This window comes from Berghia stephanieae, chromosome 3, assembly GCF_034508935.2.
Source record: "Berghia stephanieae isolate SIO BIC M18660-M18661 chromosome 3, UCSD_Bste_1.3, whole genome shotgun sequence".
Lineage (NCBI taxonomy): Eukaryota > Metazoa > Mollusca > Gastropoda > Nudibranchia > Aeolidiidae > Berghia > Berghia stephanieae.
This window is the reverse complement of record NC_088362.1, coordinates 108532161-108549030: the sequence shown is the minus strand read 5'-3', so window position 1 is coordinate 108549030 and position 16870 is coordinate 108532161. Positions and strand designations below refer to the sequence as shown.

General features: G+C 34.9%; 1 protein-coding gene across 1 annotated transcript; it reads right to left on the bottom strand.

The window, feature by feature from the left end:
- Positions 1-674: 674 nt before the first annotated feature.
- On the bottom strand, positions 675-14314 carry LOC144969133 (uncharacterized). Its single transcript, XM_078908238.1, has 7 exons — positions 14159-14314; positions 9627-9795; positions 7228-7542; positions 5488-5580; positions 4068-4156; positions 3013-3219; positions 675-2338 (listed from the first exon to the last, which is right to left on the bottom strand). The coding sequence occupies exons 3-7, from the start codon at positions 7499-7501 to the stop codon at positions 1277-1279; spliced, it is 1725 nt and encodes a 574-aa protein (XP_078764364.1). The 5' UTR covers positions 7502-7542; positions 9627-9795; positions 14159-14314; the 3' UTR covers positions 675-1276.
- Positions 14315-16870: the final 2556 nt, after the last annotated feature.

The following is a 16870-nucleotide window of genomic DNA, read 5'->3' as shown; positions in this document are numbered from 1 at the left end:
TTATTTACTTCAATACATCTTTCCATCAGCATTGATAATGTGAATATTCCATTTCTGGTACCCTTGTCCTCAACAAAACCAAATTGCATCTCCCCAATTTCAGGTCGTATTTTATTTCTTATTCTTAGTAAAATTATCTTCAAAAGAATTTTTGTGAGGTGGCTCATTAGGCTAATAGTTCTGTGTTGTTCACAATCAACTGCCCCTGGCTTTTTTGGTAGTGCTATAAAAATGGATCGTTTCATACCAGTTGGCATTTTTCCTGTGTCATACACTTGATTTAGAAGGTTTGTGATGAATTCAATCCCTCATTCACCCAGGCCAGTCAAGGCTTCAATTGTTATGGCATCAGGTCCTGCAGCTTTTCCATTTTTCATGCTTTTCATGACGTTCCTAACTTCATCTTTCATTATAGAAGGCCCTTCCAGTTCTTTTATCATAGGCATTTCTCCTCGATTATCAAGAAAAAGTTCTTCAATATATTCTGACCATCTGTTTAGAATGCAGACTTTGTCCATGATGGTGTTTCCACGCTTGCATCCACTTTTAGCACCTGATTTAGTTTTGTTTGTCACTTCTTTGATTTTCTGATGGAAGAATTTGCCATTTTTTTCTTTGCAGGACATTATATAGTGACATTGTTCATTTATCCAGTCTTCTTTAGCTTCGTTGCATTTTCTTTTTATCTGCCTGTTCAGAGTCTTGTATTTTTCTTCCTGATTTTTGGCCTTTCTTCTCTCATTCATTAGTTCTAATATCTCTGGAGTAATCCATTTCTTCTTCTGCAACTTAAGTGTGGTTGGAACATTTTCTTCTAGTGATGCAGCAACACTGTCTTTAAACTGCTCATATTTCTCTTCTATATCTGTTAGTTCTCCAAGCACTTCAAACTTGTTTCTTACTGATAGTTCAAATTTTTCTTGTATCTTCTGTTCTTCCCGGAGAATGTCTAGTTGGTATTTAGGTTTAGCCTTTGCTCTTTTGCAGATTTTCAATTTAACTCGTATGGGGCATAGCACAGGTATATGATCGCTGTTACAGTCAGCCCCCGGCATAGATTTGGCATACAAAACCGAGTTTCGGAAACGTTTGCTGATGAGTATGTAATCTATTTGGTTTCTCACTCCATCTCCAGGACTTTTCCATGTCCACTTCCTTCTATTGTGGTTTGTTGACCAAGTATTTGTGATTGTCAGATCATGTTGACGGCACCATTGAATAAGACGATCACCTCTGTCATTTTTGTCTCCCAGACCATGTGGGCCCACAATATCTTCTATTCTTTCTCGGCCCAACTTGGCCACAATAATAGGAATGATAATAGCAACAACAACAAGAAAAAAAATAATAATAGTAATCCCAGCTGAGCCTCTCTATGTTGAAACTGCTCTCTCTCCAAACGTAACTGGGCATCTGCTATCTCCTTTTCCTCCTGTCTGTGTAGTCTTTCTGAAAAGTTTGAAACTGCCTGGTAAACGTCAGCCACTCCACCGCATTGCACCTCGTCTAACTTTTTTCTCAGATTGTCAGCCCTATTTTTCAGAGTGTCTAACTTTTCTTTTCTTTCATCAACCCCGGCATTTTCAATGTCTTCAAAATCATTTTGTAACAAATTGAGATCTCTCAAAAATTCCTCTTTAAACTGAGGCAGTTCCAATTCTTCAATCAGTCTTTGTCGATCCTTTTCAGCGTGTCTGAAAATATCGTTCGTATAGCAAGTTCCTCTGTTCTCTAGACTGTCCACTTTTGAAACCAGTTCGATCAATTGCGTTTTGAGAACCATGGGATCGGAGGCTTTATTGTTAAATAGGACACATCTGTACTTGCATTCTTCAAATACTTCTTTCAAAAATCCATCCTGCTTCTGACACCAGTCTTCAAAGCTCCCTTCATTTTTTTCGAAGTTATCACCATGAGTGACAACACAAATACAATGGGAATGTACAATCGCTTGGCCCAAAATGCATTTCAGTATATAAATCGCCCTTTCTTCCTCTTCCGTCATGCGATTACCGTATCGAATCACCAACAATAATGCATGAAAGCCTTCCGCACATGTACTGATTGCCTCACTCATACACGTGACAGCAAGTTTGACAGACTCCACAGAGTCTAAGTCTGTATCACAAACTCCAGGGATATCAACAACCTTGAAAGGGCGTCCATCGATTTCAGACCATCCCCTCTGGCATGATTTTGTTTCAGATTTTCCCCCGGACGATGTGGCGAATTCCTTTCGTCTGAGAATCGTGTTTGCCGTCGAGCTCTTTCCATGTCCGGTTTTCCCAATTATGAGAAGATTTAGATCACCGCCAACAGGCAACTTCGTTGTCACTTTCTGTGAAAAAGAATGTTGAATCATATACGTTTTTGAATGACAATTTGTGTGGATTATATCTGGTTTTAAATGAGCATTCTGTTAAACAGATGTATGTATTGCTTTTGTGTGTGTAACTATGACTTGGTAAACAACGTTTATGTCAAGAAATTGCCATTTAAAACATACATAAACGATACATGAGTGAATATATCTGGAACCTAATTTATTAAAGGAAAGCAACATACAATATTGTATTACATAGAAAACTATCTCAAGAGCACAATAATAATATTCAATATCTACCAAGTTATGCAATCTGTGCTTAGAAGAGAAATTTTACATCATTGCTCAACCAAACATGGCTACACTGAACAAAATAAATAAACTTACATCTGCATGCAGACACAGAAATAAAAACCTTATTTACAACTACAAAACAACATGATAATCTCGACACTAAAACATCACAGGAAGTTAAAAACAACACACAATCATAAACAACAATAACGATTATACTTCCCGAAGATTGCCATAGTGGCATGAAACAGTTCTGTAGAAGTCAACAATAATCCTGAGTATATATAAGATAATAGACCTTTAGATTTTTATTATCTATTTACCTATTCCTTTATCAAATAATTTATCTATTAATTAAATGATTTTCTTATTTATTTATCTTTTTTTAAATTCACCTTGATAAAAGCTTCCACCATATCTGGTACATCAGTGACCATTTCTTGCAACCTATGTTTGTCATCTGTGGTCACAGGATCCACCATAGTGAAGCCTTCAATAGCCTCGATAACACGATTCTTCCTCTGAATCACCCGTGTGTGGAGTTCTTCTCCTTCCGCTTTGTAGTTCTCATTATGGAATAAGCTGTGGCTCTCTAAGAATCTCTGTCATTGAGAAAAAATAGAATCAAAATAGCTGTACCACAGCACAATGCCAAACAAAACAAAGTCATAAATTGTTACTCCAAATATCAATGGATCAAGATGATTCTCAAATTGTCAAAACAAAACGATCTGAGACTTCCTTCAACAAGTTTCTAGGATTCAAGAATATGTTTGACAAGTTTGGGTCGCTTTAATTCACTGATAGATATTTTTGAAGTAAAACTATTCTGACCAAACCTTAAAAAGCAGTAACCAGGTTTGTCGCAATTTCAGCGCACAACGTTCAAAAATTGATAAGCAACAGTGTTTGAAGGGCACAACAATTCATTAAAGAAGCGACAGAGAACAATACTAATTTTAAAAATCTTTGACCTCTGACCTTCATCATGAGACGACAGATCGTTTCGAATGGAAAATTAAAATGTTATATTATGAAAAGGTATTTTTTAATATTGGATAAAAAGTCGAAGAGTAGAGTAGATGGAGTGTGTGTGTGCAGATGGAAGTTTTCATGAATACAAGATGGAAATTTTATTATATCCACCATAGCGAGAAGAAAATGTTAAGTCTATTTTATTCTACTGTAATGGCAAACCTAAACCTAATAGACTCAATAATGCCAGCCAATGCTGGACATGCCATGCATTTTGTCTTTAAATCTACCGTAAACTTTGCCACAGGCTGTAACTAAAACATAATAATATATCCAAAACTTGTCAACAGTGATTAGGAATCGAATGTCAATAATCATTGAAACACGATTGACGGAAGGAATGGATAATCGGGAAGGGACTAAAATGTGCGGTCTATAAAATTGAAACAAGACTAAACACCCCCATATTACTCACCTGAATCAGGATCTCTGTTTTCTTCAGAGCATAGACACAAGAGAATATGGCTTCATACCTTTGTGAGTAGTCTTCAGGTACTGTATTACCTTTGAAAATCAAATAAAGAATGTTAAGTATCAACAAGCATATTATATTTGTTTGATAACGATTTAAAATATGATCCATCGAATCAATCTGGTAGTAGAATGAACTATTTGAAAACTTGGCCATAATATAAGCACATCACTTTCTGAACTTTTATCGCTTCAAAAAATGGAGTAATGTTTCGTCATGGAAATAATTCATTCATATGTGAATACAGGAATATATCCAACCTTTCGTGTCTTCTAAGCATCAATGGGACCGGGTTGGTTGCTGTGTTAAGAAACAAACACGGGAATATTGTAAACATCTCTGCGATGTTGGTCGAAGAATGGAACAGCATCTCTCGGGAGATAAATTGATTATTACATCTGTTCCATGAGAATAAAAAATAACTTCTTATGGATGCCTGAGGTGACAATACCCACTATCGAATTCAATTAACAAGGGAGCTTTGTTTTATTGGAATCTTTTTTACTTAAAATTGTACTATTTGCATATTCTAATAATAATATATGTAATAATATGTTGCAATAAGCTGAGGGCTGAAATCAAGAAAGCTAGTTCGGTTGACGTCTTTATCTTAAATTAAAAATATTTAAATAGTCTCTTATTAGTTTGCTTTTACGTTAATCGGTTTATATATAGTATGCGCTTGCCCAAGAAGCTCACAACATTGCCATCCGGAAGTATAATGGACCAACACACAAAACTCTGTGTAACCAAGAACGTTTATAGTCTGGATAAGACAGTAAAGTGAGAATTACTCATAAACGTGGAATGGCAAAAAAAATTTAAAAAAATAAAAAACAAAGACCCAAGTGTCGTCAACTTCATTCTATCTATAGGGTGAAGAGTGAAGAAATGTGGTTCTCTTTCGGTACTGTCACATGCTACATGTTTTATTTAATGCGCATCATTGTTGTATGAAGTCCCCCCCCCCCCCCCCCCCAATAGCCAGACAGTGTCATGCTGCCTGCTTCTGTGGTTGTTCTCCTATTCAGTCTGCTATTTATTGAGACCACCCTCTCTTTGGCTTCTTTCTGCTCCACCTGCCCTCGCAGGCATCTTCCATGCAAAGCTTTTCGATTGAATCATGTCTTTTAATGTAGCTAAAGTATGGCAGCTTCAGTTTCTATAGATCCTTTGAATCTCATGGGCAGCTAAGACATTGAACATCTGCGTATTGGAGATAATAGACCTTAAAAACCGTCAGCTCACATCAATCATCAAGAAACTGAAGCTACATGGTTACAATAGAAAATATCTGATCATAATGGCTGCGGGCCATTTTGATTTCTCTTTGAGTGTACTTCCAAAATACAGAGTCACTTACTATTGCTGTGTTTAGGTTGTAATGTTACCCTCAAGTTGAAAACATCAATTGAGTGAGATGGGATTTCTTTGATGGCTGCATGATTTTCTTTGTCTGTGTAAAATAACAAAAAAATATATTCAGATAAACCAGCAAACCCCAAATCCTTTTGTTTAATCGTAACCTACATAAGATGTTCGACTTTGATTAATGTCTTAATTTTGTATCTAATATTTCTCGTAATTTACTTAAAGATGTTTTCTTTTTGGTTCTAGAATAGATAACATCGTACTTACATAAAAGCACAAAACATTGAAGAGCTAAGTGTTGTGAACAAGTAAAATATAAGGAAACACACACTTCTCTGCCCCAAGTCCTGCATTCAATGTTTATTTATGTAATGCAAAAAGAATTCATCGAAAAGATTATAATGTGTTAAATCATTTCAACTATCGGTACATCTCTGTGGTGTGATATCATCATATCAGGAGATCTGAAGTCCAAAGCTCAGTCGAAGAATGCTGATTTGTTGGGATCGTTAAAAAAAACTTATATCTTTGTAACTGCTTTGTTTGGTTTTGTCAAAGAAAACAGGTTCAGAATCTAATCTTGTACGAAGTGTGTGATTTTGTTTTAATAAAGACATTTTTAATATCAAATCTACTTTAGACTTGTGGACGTGGTAGGGATAATTCCTCAAGTGAGTAAAGGACGTTGTCTCTCTCTAAACCGGTAAATAACCGGTTTGCAGCTTTTGTTTCACTTTCATCGTGGTATATTAAATGGTTCTGGTGTAATATTTTGAGTTTACACTTTTTGGAAATGATTCTGTTGCAGTGTCACAGTGAGACTGTAGGGTGGTTCTAGACTAGTTACAAGGCTTTATTGGTTTTGGATACATTTCTGATCTCTGAACCTGTCAGCTTTGTATTATCTTTTTCTTAGCTGTTTGTTAATTTGATCTATCTAAAATGTTTTGACTATTTTATAATTTTCCTTAAACTGTCGTTGAAATAGCACAATAGTGTTGTAAGCTGCGTAAAGCCTCTAAAAATAAACAAATAAACACACTGTGTTAAAACCATATTGTCAATACCACGGGCAACAGCGTTGATTATTGTTGACTTAGGGCTCTTTTTCTCAACGGTACGGTGTTTTGTCGCGTAACAAAAATGACCAATGTTAAGGACGGTCCATAGCCAGATGTGCTAATATCCGCAAAAGTCTAGCGCTAGCATTGTTTTGTTTCCAATACACTTTACTCTGCTCGACAAAGGTCTGAATGCCTAGCTTTTTGTTTTGGCCGATATTCTTAGAGTGATAATACAAAAGACACATAATGGGTGACTAGTACTGTATGACATGAAAAGATGGTTCCAAATAACGATCTGGGACCAAAAATAAAGAATTATGAAGTGAATCGAGCATAATAAAATCATGAAAATGGGCAATACATTTAAGTGAAATACTCCCCAGTTCTATCCACCAGATCAATTGTTCTAACACTGAAAACTATGTATGTTTATATTCTGAATGAGAGAATTGAATGACATGGTGGTCTAAATAACAAAGAGCTAAGTGACGTCAACTTCATTCATTTCAAACAAGCATTCGTATGTTTGTTCCTATAAATAAGAATGCATTCGTCATATTGTGCAACGTAAAAAAAAAATGAACAGATTATAGAATAAAACAAATATATCTTAAAAGAACATAAACAAAACAAAAAGAAACCAGTAGGACTGGAATACTGGAACTTACCCGTCCCTATCTTCACTTTCATAGTGGTAACGTTGGGATTGTGTTTGTAATCTGTAGCATTCTTCCATTTGTTTACAAACTCCTTGACAACGTCCACCATGCCAGTCATGCTGGCTGGTTGTTTCTCCAATTCAAGAAAAGTCCCATACCGAATCACACAGCTCACGGTCTTGTAATGATTTTTACTCAGCTTGCCGTCCAGTGATGTTCCCAATTTTTTAAGAATATCTACCATTTTGTCATTTCCTAGAAATCCTTCACGACCACCAAGCATCTGCTCAATTTTCTTGTAGAATGTTTGTAAAGTGTCAAACTCTGTAGAAGTAATTTTTAATATAATTGATTTCAATATAATGTATTTTTTGGGTATTTTATTAGTTCAAAGTTCAATAATAATAGGGACAAAAACGTGACGTCCTTGAGCTTTTTATACAGGTTCGAACCGGTGACAGTCTGCCTCTGTCCATCTAGAAGTAGATGTGATTAGGTGGTTTGGTCTGTTAGATCAGCCTGAGAATACTTTGTAATAGGCCAACTTCCTATTTAAAGAGTAGCAAGCAATTCTTATTATCCGCTTTATGAGAAAGAAATTGGTATAAACTGGGACGAATGAACCTTATAATTCTAAAGAGGGTTTAACCCAGTGTATAGCTTAATTCTTACCATTACCGACACTGTTTTATGCTGTTGAAATTCACCCTGAAAAGGTGCAAGCACATAGCTTTAGGTCGAGGATTTATTTATAAAGAACTCAATTAACCGGTAGATAACCACGCCTCTCGGACAATCGTCATCATGCAAACAATGGCAGTGATTGGTAGACACAGCAAACTACACAGGTTTTACTATCGATGGTATGTGTTAAGTAAAATACCCACTGTTCTACCGCTTATCAGTAGAATCAGCACAGAAAATTATGTGTAAACTTAAACATTTTTAATATGACCGAGAAAATCGTGTGATAACTAGTCACCCATTTGTCAATATAAAAACAATAACAACAATCAGATGGAAGTCGAATTCGTTCACGTTATTGTTTATAAACAACCAACTATGTTTGTCCGAGCACGTGTGAAGGTGTGTCACAAATTCCATGTTTTGATTGGTCAAAAATCTACTGGTTAATTGCTCCTTAATGATTCATGTGCAATTGTTCAAAATCTGCTTTTTGAAAGTTGATGGATCATCATCTATCGCAACTTATCACTACATTTTGTATGAATTGGCGATGCGGCGTCTAAAGTTTGAAACCCATCTCGTGTGACTTTTGACATTGTTTTTGTAAATGTTGCTCGAAGCTCGAAGAAATAAATAATATAAAATTGAATGTAAGCTTCGATTTTATTACAAGAACAGATCAAATGATATGAACGTTTCGGGTTTCCCCTTTATCAACAAAACAGGATGAATGAAACACAACAGATGAGTGAGATAATGAGTGAGACAAAGGAGCATATCATTTCCTGCCAACCAATGTTTTGTTTATTCATCGTAACAACGCCACTGTCACATTATCTCACTCATCTGTTGTATTTAATTCATCCTGTTTTGTTGATAAAGGGGAAACCCGAAACGTTCATTTGATCTGTTCTTGTAATAAAATCGAAACTTACATTCAATTTCATATTATTTATGACATTGTTTTTGGGACACCTTAAAAAGCTTTAATGTACGAGAATGGGGCATATTGAGCTCTCATCTAAAAGGTAAATATTCATTAGACTTAAATTGTTATGTCAGGGTGTTCATGTGTGCGTGTAAGCGTACAGGGTTTGAGATAGACAAATACAAATGAGATAGAGATGGATATATATATATATATATATATATATATATATATATATATATATATATATATATATATAAACATATATATATATATATACATATATATATATATATATATATATATATATATATATATATATATATATATATATATATACATATCAAGGATTACTATACTGAAAGGATTGACATTTGGAATCTTCAGCCCCCGCTAGTGGGGGCCATTGGTTGGTTAACGATTTCAAGCAAAACTACTACTACCATATTCCTTCTCGATATTACTGTGTTATCGATGGCATTGGTGATTCTTCTTATGGGGTTTTATAAGCATTTAAAGATGCAAGGGAGCTGCAAGTTCTGGGCCGGACGTCCCGCTTGCTGAAAGGAAATTGATGTGCATTTCGAACCCAACACCTCTCATTTCCAGGTGCATTGATCGCCGCGTAATCCTGTCTGACAGAGATTATTGCATATGGCCTCTCATGCATTATTGTGACCTAAAGATGCTCCATGACCTTTGCGACATGTTGCATTTTATTGATTTGATTGTAATGTCGTGATCAGGTAAGAAAAAAAACATTTAATAAATTTCGATTTCAAATCAAATTTACCTGTTGCAGATATTGTCGTAACAATGACGAGTTCGTCCCCAACATAGAGAGCTTCGACGACATGGGTATCAACACAATCCACCCCTGATTGGTCCTTTTCAAGGTTTTGTAAACTCGGTGATTCACGCTCTGATATAAATTCCAATAGGTCTGTGAATTGTTGGAGTTCCTGGTTGGTAGATCATGAAGGAAAATCGATTTACAAAGGTAAATATTCATTAGACTTAAATTGTTATGTCAGGGTGTTCATGTGTGCGTGTAAGCGTACAGGGTTTGAGATAGACAAATACAAATGAGATAGAGATGGATATATATATATATATATATATATATATATATATATATATATATATATATATATATATATACATATATATATATATATACATATATATATATATATATATATATATATATATATATATATATATATATATACATATCAAGGATTACTATACTGAAAGGATTGACATGTGGAATCTTCAGCCCCCGCTAGTGGGGGCCATTGGTTGGTTAACGATTTCAAGCAAAACTACTACTTTTCTGCCTTGGTACAATTTCCTTGAATGCGCAATAATTGATTCTGTTCTTATAATTTCGGTACTTTATAAGAAATTGGTTAATTGGCGACCATAAGTTTTAAATAATATTTCTTATATCTTGAATGATATGAAAATATATAAAAAGTAGTGAACTATCAACAATTTTACTGGAAAGTATGAACTATTTTTTATGACGCCCTCTTACAAATTGAGTGATTAGGTTTGTTTTCATTTTTTACAATCGAAAGTACGAATCTGCTTTCAATTCCTTTTAATAACTAGATTGATCTATGGCTAATTTATCGAACCAGAGTCTTTGAAAAGTGGTAAGTACCAATAATAATTGCGTAATAATTATTATTTAAGCAATGTTTAGAATTAGCATCTGGCTGTAGTTCCTGCAGACGATAGTTGGACCCATTGTCGTGCTTGCTCTGTCGAGTCGCACAGATATGGTGATCAGACTCCAACATCCTGATTCGGATTTGTTTCTTATTTTATTATGGCTTGTGGCTTTATATTTATATCTTTTTTTTTCTATATGGTTAACTGATAAATATTGACTTTATTGTATTAGTCTAGTGTATAAGTCTAGGGGGCCCTTTGCTCGTCACGTCAACTTCACAACTTGGACAGTCCTTTCTACTACTAACAACAGTTGCTAGATAGATAGTAGTCATTGCTATTGCTAGATAGCTAGACTAGAATAGTTAGTGGGTCTAATATTACCATATATGATGGAACTTGGACTCTGAATATATAGTTATGACCATTACATGGATCTGGTGTTGCTGATATGACTGTCAATCGTATGGGACTAGTACTCTGAATATATAGTTTTGCCTCATTGATCAAAATGATCTGAGATGTTACTGTTCCAACAGTTACACTCACCCAACTCAATCACTCTAATTATCTCTGTGACTATGGGAGGGAATTATGGATCCATTGACTGAAAGGATTGTACTAGTAGTCTGAATATATAGTTTTGTCTCAATGATCTGAGAAGTAACTCTATTAATTAACTCTTGACTACATGGAAGGGAACTATGAATCTGATTCTGATGCTACTCATTGACTGTAAGGAATGAACTATAGTATTGTAGTCAGATTTTTTATGAATGGCGCATGTTTTTCTAGTTTTTCTCAGATGTCCTTCTATCAAAAGTTGTAAAACTTTGTGTCAACCTCCGAATCAATTTCTATTAACTGAATAAACATTTTGGCCCGTATTGTGATGCCATATCACAAAAAAGATTTCTTCTTCACGACCTATAAAAATCTACTTTAAAACCCCTGTCATAAAATTAGAGATTTTACTCTGCTAAAAATGTAAACATTTTCGCACCACAAAGTAAGATGAATTCATCGTTTTTCAAAATAATCTTGTGACACGGTAGTTCCGGCTAGTGGTTATGAGTTTATATCATACTATTTTCCGAATAAAAGCAACACACATTAACTGTTATAAAGTAACAACTAATGTATTTGCATCCCATTTTGACTTTGTAATTTATTGCTTTTTATTTACATCACGTCACAATTACCGAAGACTGATATGAATCTCTAGCTTTAACTCATTTGAACTAGTGATTAAATACTCAAAATTGTCAAATTAACAATGAATGTTTTTATATTTAACTTTGAAAAATTGTATCTATGCATGAACGTTTCACACAGCATTTTAAGTTTTCTTTTAAACCTATAAGCTCTTAAACAATACGATATGATACGGAATCTATCGGTTCCTCTCTCGTAAGGCTGCGAAAAGAAGTCCACTTTTATCTATCGATAAGTCATTAATTAAAGAGGATAGCTATGGAATTGGAATTTCACAATCAACCCTCAGTTTTGCATGTTACTGTTGTTGAACACAAGCACATATTTGTGGAAACATTGTATCATAAATTGATGAATTTCTACTTTTGACTGGTCTACATTAAATTTATGTAATCCTCTTTGGCATAAAGAACAAGCTATTTCTCAAAAATTTGAAATCAAAATAATGTTGGAAGCGCGTAATGTTCACTTTCATTTGTCTTCATCAATAACGTATATTGATTGTTATAAAATGTAAACATGTCTGTCGTTCCTTCTTATTCGGATTCTGTACGAACATCATATAAGTTTCAATTAACCGAACATTCCATTTTAACAAATTCTTTCAAAATGGATAAGCGGAAAATCATATTTTTGACACTATAATCATATTTAGATTCCAATACTTACTAGTTATTGATTTTAATATAGCTGTAATAAGCGAAATTCTTTCCTATTGTTTTAAAATTCGTGAAAAAATATATTTTACTAGGAAAAAAATGATCCAGAGGTTCATACAAATTTGCAGCTGTACATTGTGAACAGCTGAGAAAAAGAAGACAAAGGTGAGCCCCTTATTAAAAATCCGACTATTGTATCCCTTAGTAGATATTTTCGTATTCATCTTTTTCTTGGGATCATCCTCCGCAGATTACCTCCCTTTGTTGATATTTTACATCTCCTTTCCCCTTCATCTAATTGTTCACCTTCATCTTCATCATCATTTTACATGTACATTCATTAATCAAGCTTCTAAAGAAATCATCCTGAATCAATCACCTTAAGGTCAGTTTTTAGAATATATAACTACTCATCCTTTCCGTTTCTTGGCTACTCCTATTCACTGCTGATAATTACAGATTACTACAGCATCACTGATGAATGGAGAAAAGAATGGGCAAATAATACCCCAACAGGAGGCCAAATTATTGAAGACCCTACCAATGAAATTCCTGGCTCACAGCTTGGTAGGAAATACTGGGTGGCTGCAAATAGGCTACGCTCTAGACATGCGAAAACAGCCGCAAAAATGAACAAATGGGGCCTAAACAACTCAACAGAATGCCCCAAATGCCAAACTGACCCCCAAGATGTAGATCACCTTGTGCTCCACTGTCCTGTTACCAAGCTGAATGGAGGTTATGAAACCATTCACAAATGTGAAGATGAATTCAAGGCTTGGCTCGACGCGACAGATCTGAAAGTGTGACCCCCCCATACGATACTACTACTACTGCTGATAATAATAATCATTAAATATTTTTTTGGACCCAGAATTCACAATCACTCTCTAAAAAGGTAGATCTTGCCGTATAATGCCCCAGTTATTTTGGTGTAAATTTTCTATATTTTTTGTTGGCCCCCACTAGCGTTACCTGAAGATTCCATATGATTGTCCTTTCAGTATAGTTGTCCTTGATACATACATACATACATATATATATATATATAATATAATATATATATATAATATATATATATATATATATATATATATATATATATATATATATATATATATATATAAAGAGAGAGAGAGAGAGAGAGAGAGAGAGAGAGAGAGAGAGAGAGAGACTGACTACAATTTGGAATAATATACCAACGGAAACGGTCCATCAGCTGACATCATCAATAAGGTAAATGGTTGTGGCATTGACCAAATTGAACGGTGGACATATAAAATACTAGTGTGCGTCATGTGTACTGATTTCAATTTTGTGCTCCCTTTAGCAAAATTGATTTTTGATGACTGGTTTTAAATAGCCGCAACTTTTCAACAGTTATAGCAAATGCAATAAATTATATACCAGAAGAAAACTAGTTTTGTCTGGTTTCCAAATATGTATGTATATGTCATTGTATTTGTTCCAATCAATATCGAACTATTACCGGAAATAAACTATCTAGTTTTCAATATTTTTCTTTCTTTCTTGTTGTTGTTGTAAAAGATTATATATATAAAGAGAGAGATAGAGAGAGAGAGAGAGAGAGAGAGAGAGAGAGAGAGAGAGAGAGAGAGAGAGAGAGAGAGAGATTTTGCAATGGTGATGATCATCCCATCATCATCATTATGAACATTATCATCACCACTATTTTGTCATTGAAAAAATTATCATTAACTCCATAACAATGACAATTTTAATGATACGTTATCCACATCATCAAACTTACCCGTATAAATCGTAGCCTAAAAATGAGTTTGAAGGCTTGTTTGTTATAGATGCCGTCCAAACAGGCTCTGACCACGTCGTTGTCTACAAGACCGGACTCCACTTTGAGAGCGTATTCAGGGGAATGTCCAGTACATCACAGACATGAGTGAACTTATCCGCCAGGCAATATTTACAGGAGATAGAGTCGATCTGGAATTAGACACCAAAATGTTAATTTATTGGCTGGAATGCTGATGATTTCTATCCTGTTCCTTACTTTCATCTTGTTCGTTTTCAGTGTATTTGACATCTCATTCAGTGTATAGTGCATCAATCAAGATTATTTCGGCTATTGGCGCCATTTTGGTTGACATGCTCTGACTACAGCTAGGTGGGTCTTTCTAATAATAATAATAATAATAATAATAATAATAATAATAATAATAATAATAATAATAATAATAATAATAATAATAATAATAATAGATCTTTATTGTCCATAAATATGGCAATTTGTCATTTAGTTACATTTGTTATAACGTTCAATGATAACTATAATATTGAACAGATATTTCACTCCTACTTATTATCTCTCTCTCTCTCTCTCCCCTCTCTCTCTCTCTCTCTCTCTCTCTCTCTCTCTCTCACACACACACACACACACTCACACACACACACAAACCATTGCAGAACTGTTCTCGCCACACGAGGAGCTGCTCCATCTTGCTGAAAATATTGTCTTTCTCGTGAGTGGAGAAAATTTGGAAATATTTTGATACAGCTAATCCGATTAACGTCTTATTAAGCTTACTTCTGTATAATTTGATGTTACTGTATCATTTGTTTGGATTTCATTCAAATTTTCTCGGAGCCAATTTTTTGCTGGTCACCTTGTATTATTTAAATAGTCTGACCCCATTAAATCACAATCCTCTCGACATAAATGGGAAAGTCGTTTTAAAGTAAGAAACTCAACCTTTTACCCATTTTTACTATTTTCACGTGACCATTCACGACATTGTACAACATTGCATAACTCTTCTCCACAGAGTTCTGTCATCATCATCATCATCATTGCCTTTTTCACCCTGGGTCACGGTATAGGCCACAGACAAACAGTTTCCATCCTTCTCTATCCTGAGCTAACTTTTTAAAAATCTCATTCCAGGTCTTACCACTTCTCTGTATATCAGCTTCTTTAATTCTTCTCCATGTTCCTCGTGGCATCATTTTTATATTCAATAAAATCTTCCTTCCTGTTCTATCGAAACTATCAACAAGGCCTTTGTGTACATTCTATCTCTATACCACTTAATTTTATTATCCAGCATCAACCTCAATATTTTTCATCATTCATGCCAAAAAGTCATGGCATATGAAGAGCCTCTATCACTGCAAAAATCAACAGGTAGGGGTTCACCAAAAACTCCAAGTTTTGAGATAAATAGAAGGGCATAATCTGACCTCAAGTTTACCCCTTTTCCCTATGTCAACCCTAATAACTCAGTAAGCCTGAATACTGTGAAGGACCGCCTGTCTAGGATTCATTTTACACATTTAATCACTGATAGCGTGCTTGGGTGGTGTCGAAAGGGTAAAAGTAACATTACTTACTGTAAACGCGCCCAAGCATATCATGATTCGTCTAAAAGTATTTCTTGTTTTTCGTACGTACTTTAACCTCTTTTTAAACTATACCTGTGACGTAATCGGCACCATTCCATCCACTGCAACTTTTCGACCCGTTGTCAATTGTTTGGTGGCATCAACAGCGTTCCCCATGGAAAGCCCAAGGTGATAGGGGATGCTGACACCATTATCAACCTGCAACAGGGAAATCATAGGTGATTAAATTTGGGTTGACTAAAATTATCAAAAAGATAGCGAGCAATCATACTTAACTTAGTCTCCACACACAAACACACACACACACACAGACACACACACACACACACACAGACACCTATTCACACACATGGTATCGCACAAAACATACAAAACACATTTTGAAGCTATACGTTTAGGTACAATACTCACACAGCCGGACGTACCAACACACAAAACTATGTGTAACCATAACCGTTTATAGTCTGATTGATAGAATGAAGTGAAAACTAATAATCAAAATAGCTGTCTAAAAACAATAACAAAGAGCTATGTGACGTCAATTTCATTCCTTCTATATATTATATTAAAGTCTTTATCGGGTAAAAGTATCGTTTGGTAAACCCGAACAATTCTTGCCCATCACTGGTATGTTGAAAGTAATTAATTTGAGTAAATTCTTATATTTTTGTCATGGTCTGTGTCACGAAATTCTATATGGCTGCCATTTTGGTATGCTAAGTAGTCCTTCGCAACCATTATTAGGCCCATGGTTTCTATAGCGTGAAACAAACAATAACATTTGCTTGCTACCCTTCGGATATGACACTCGTTTATCGCACAGTACTTTCTGCCAGCTCTAACAGACCCAGCTACCCAATCACTGCTGGGCGGACAGGGGGTCGGATAAATATTATCGACCCCTCTTAAAAACTATGTGACTATGTATCTACCAACTCCAAACTACGTTCTATAAATAAAATAAATCTGATATAATTTTAAAATAAGATAATTTTCTGTCAATCCTAGAGCATATACGAATTGTCAGATGAACTGCAAATTTTGCACACAAATATGTTTCATTATCAGGGGCGTGGCTCTATTGGTTCAAATGGTGCCTGGCACC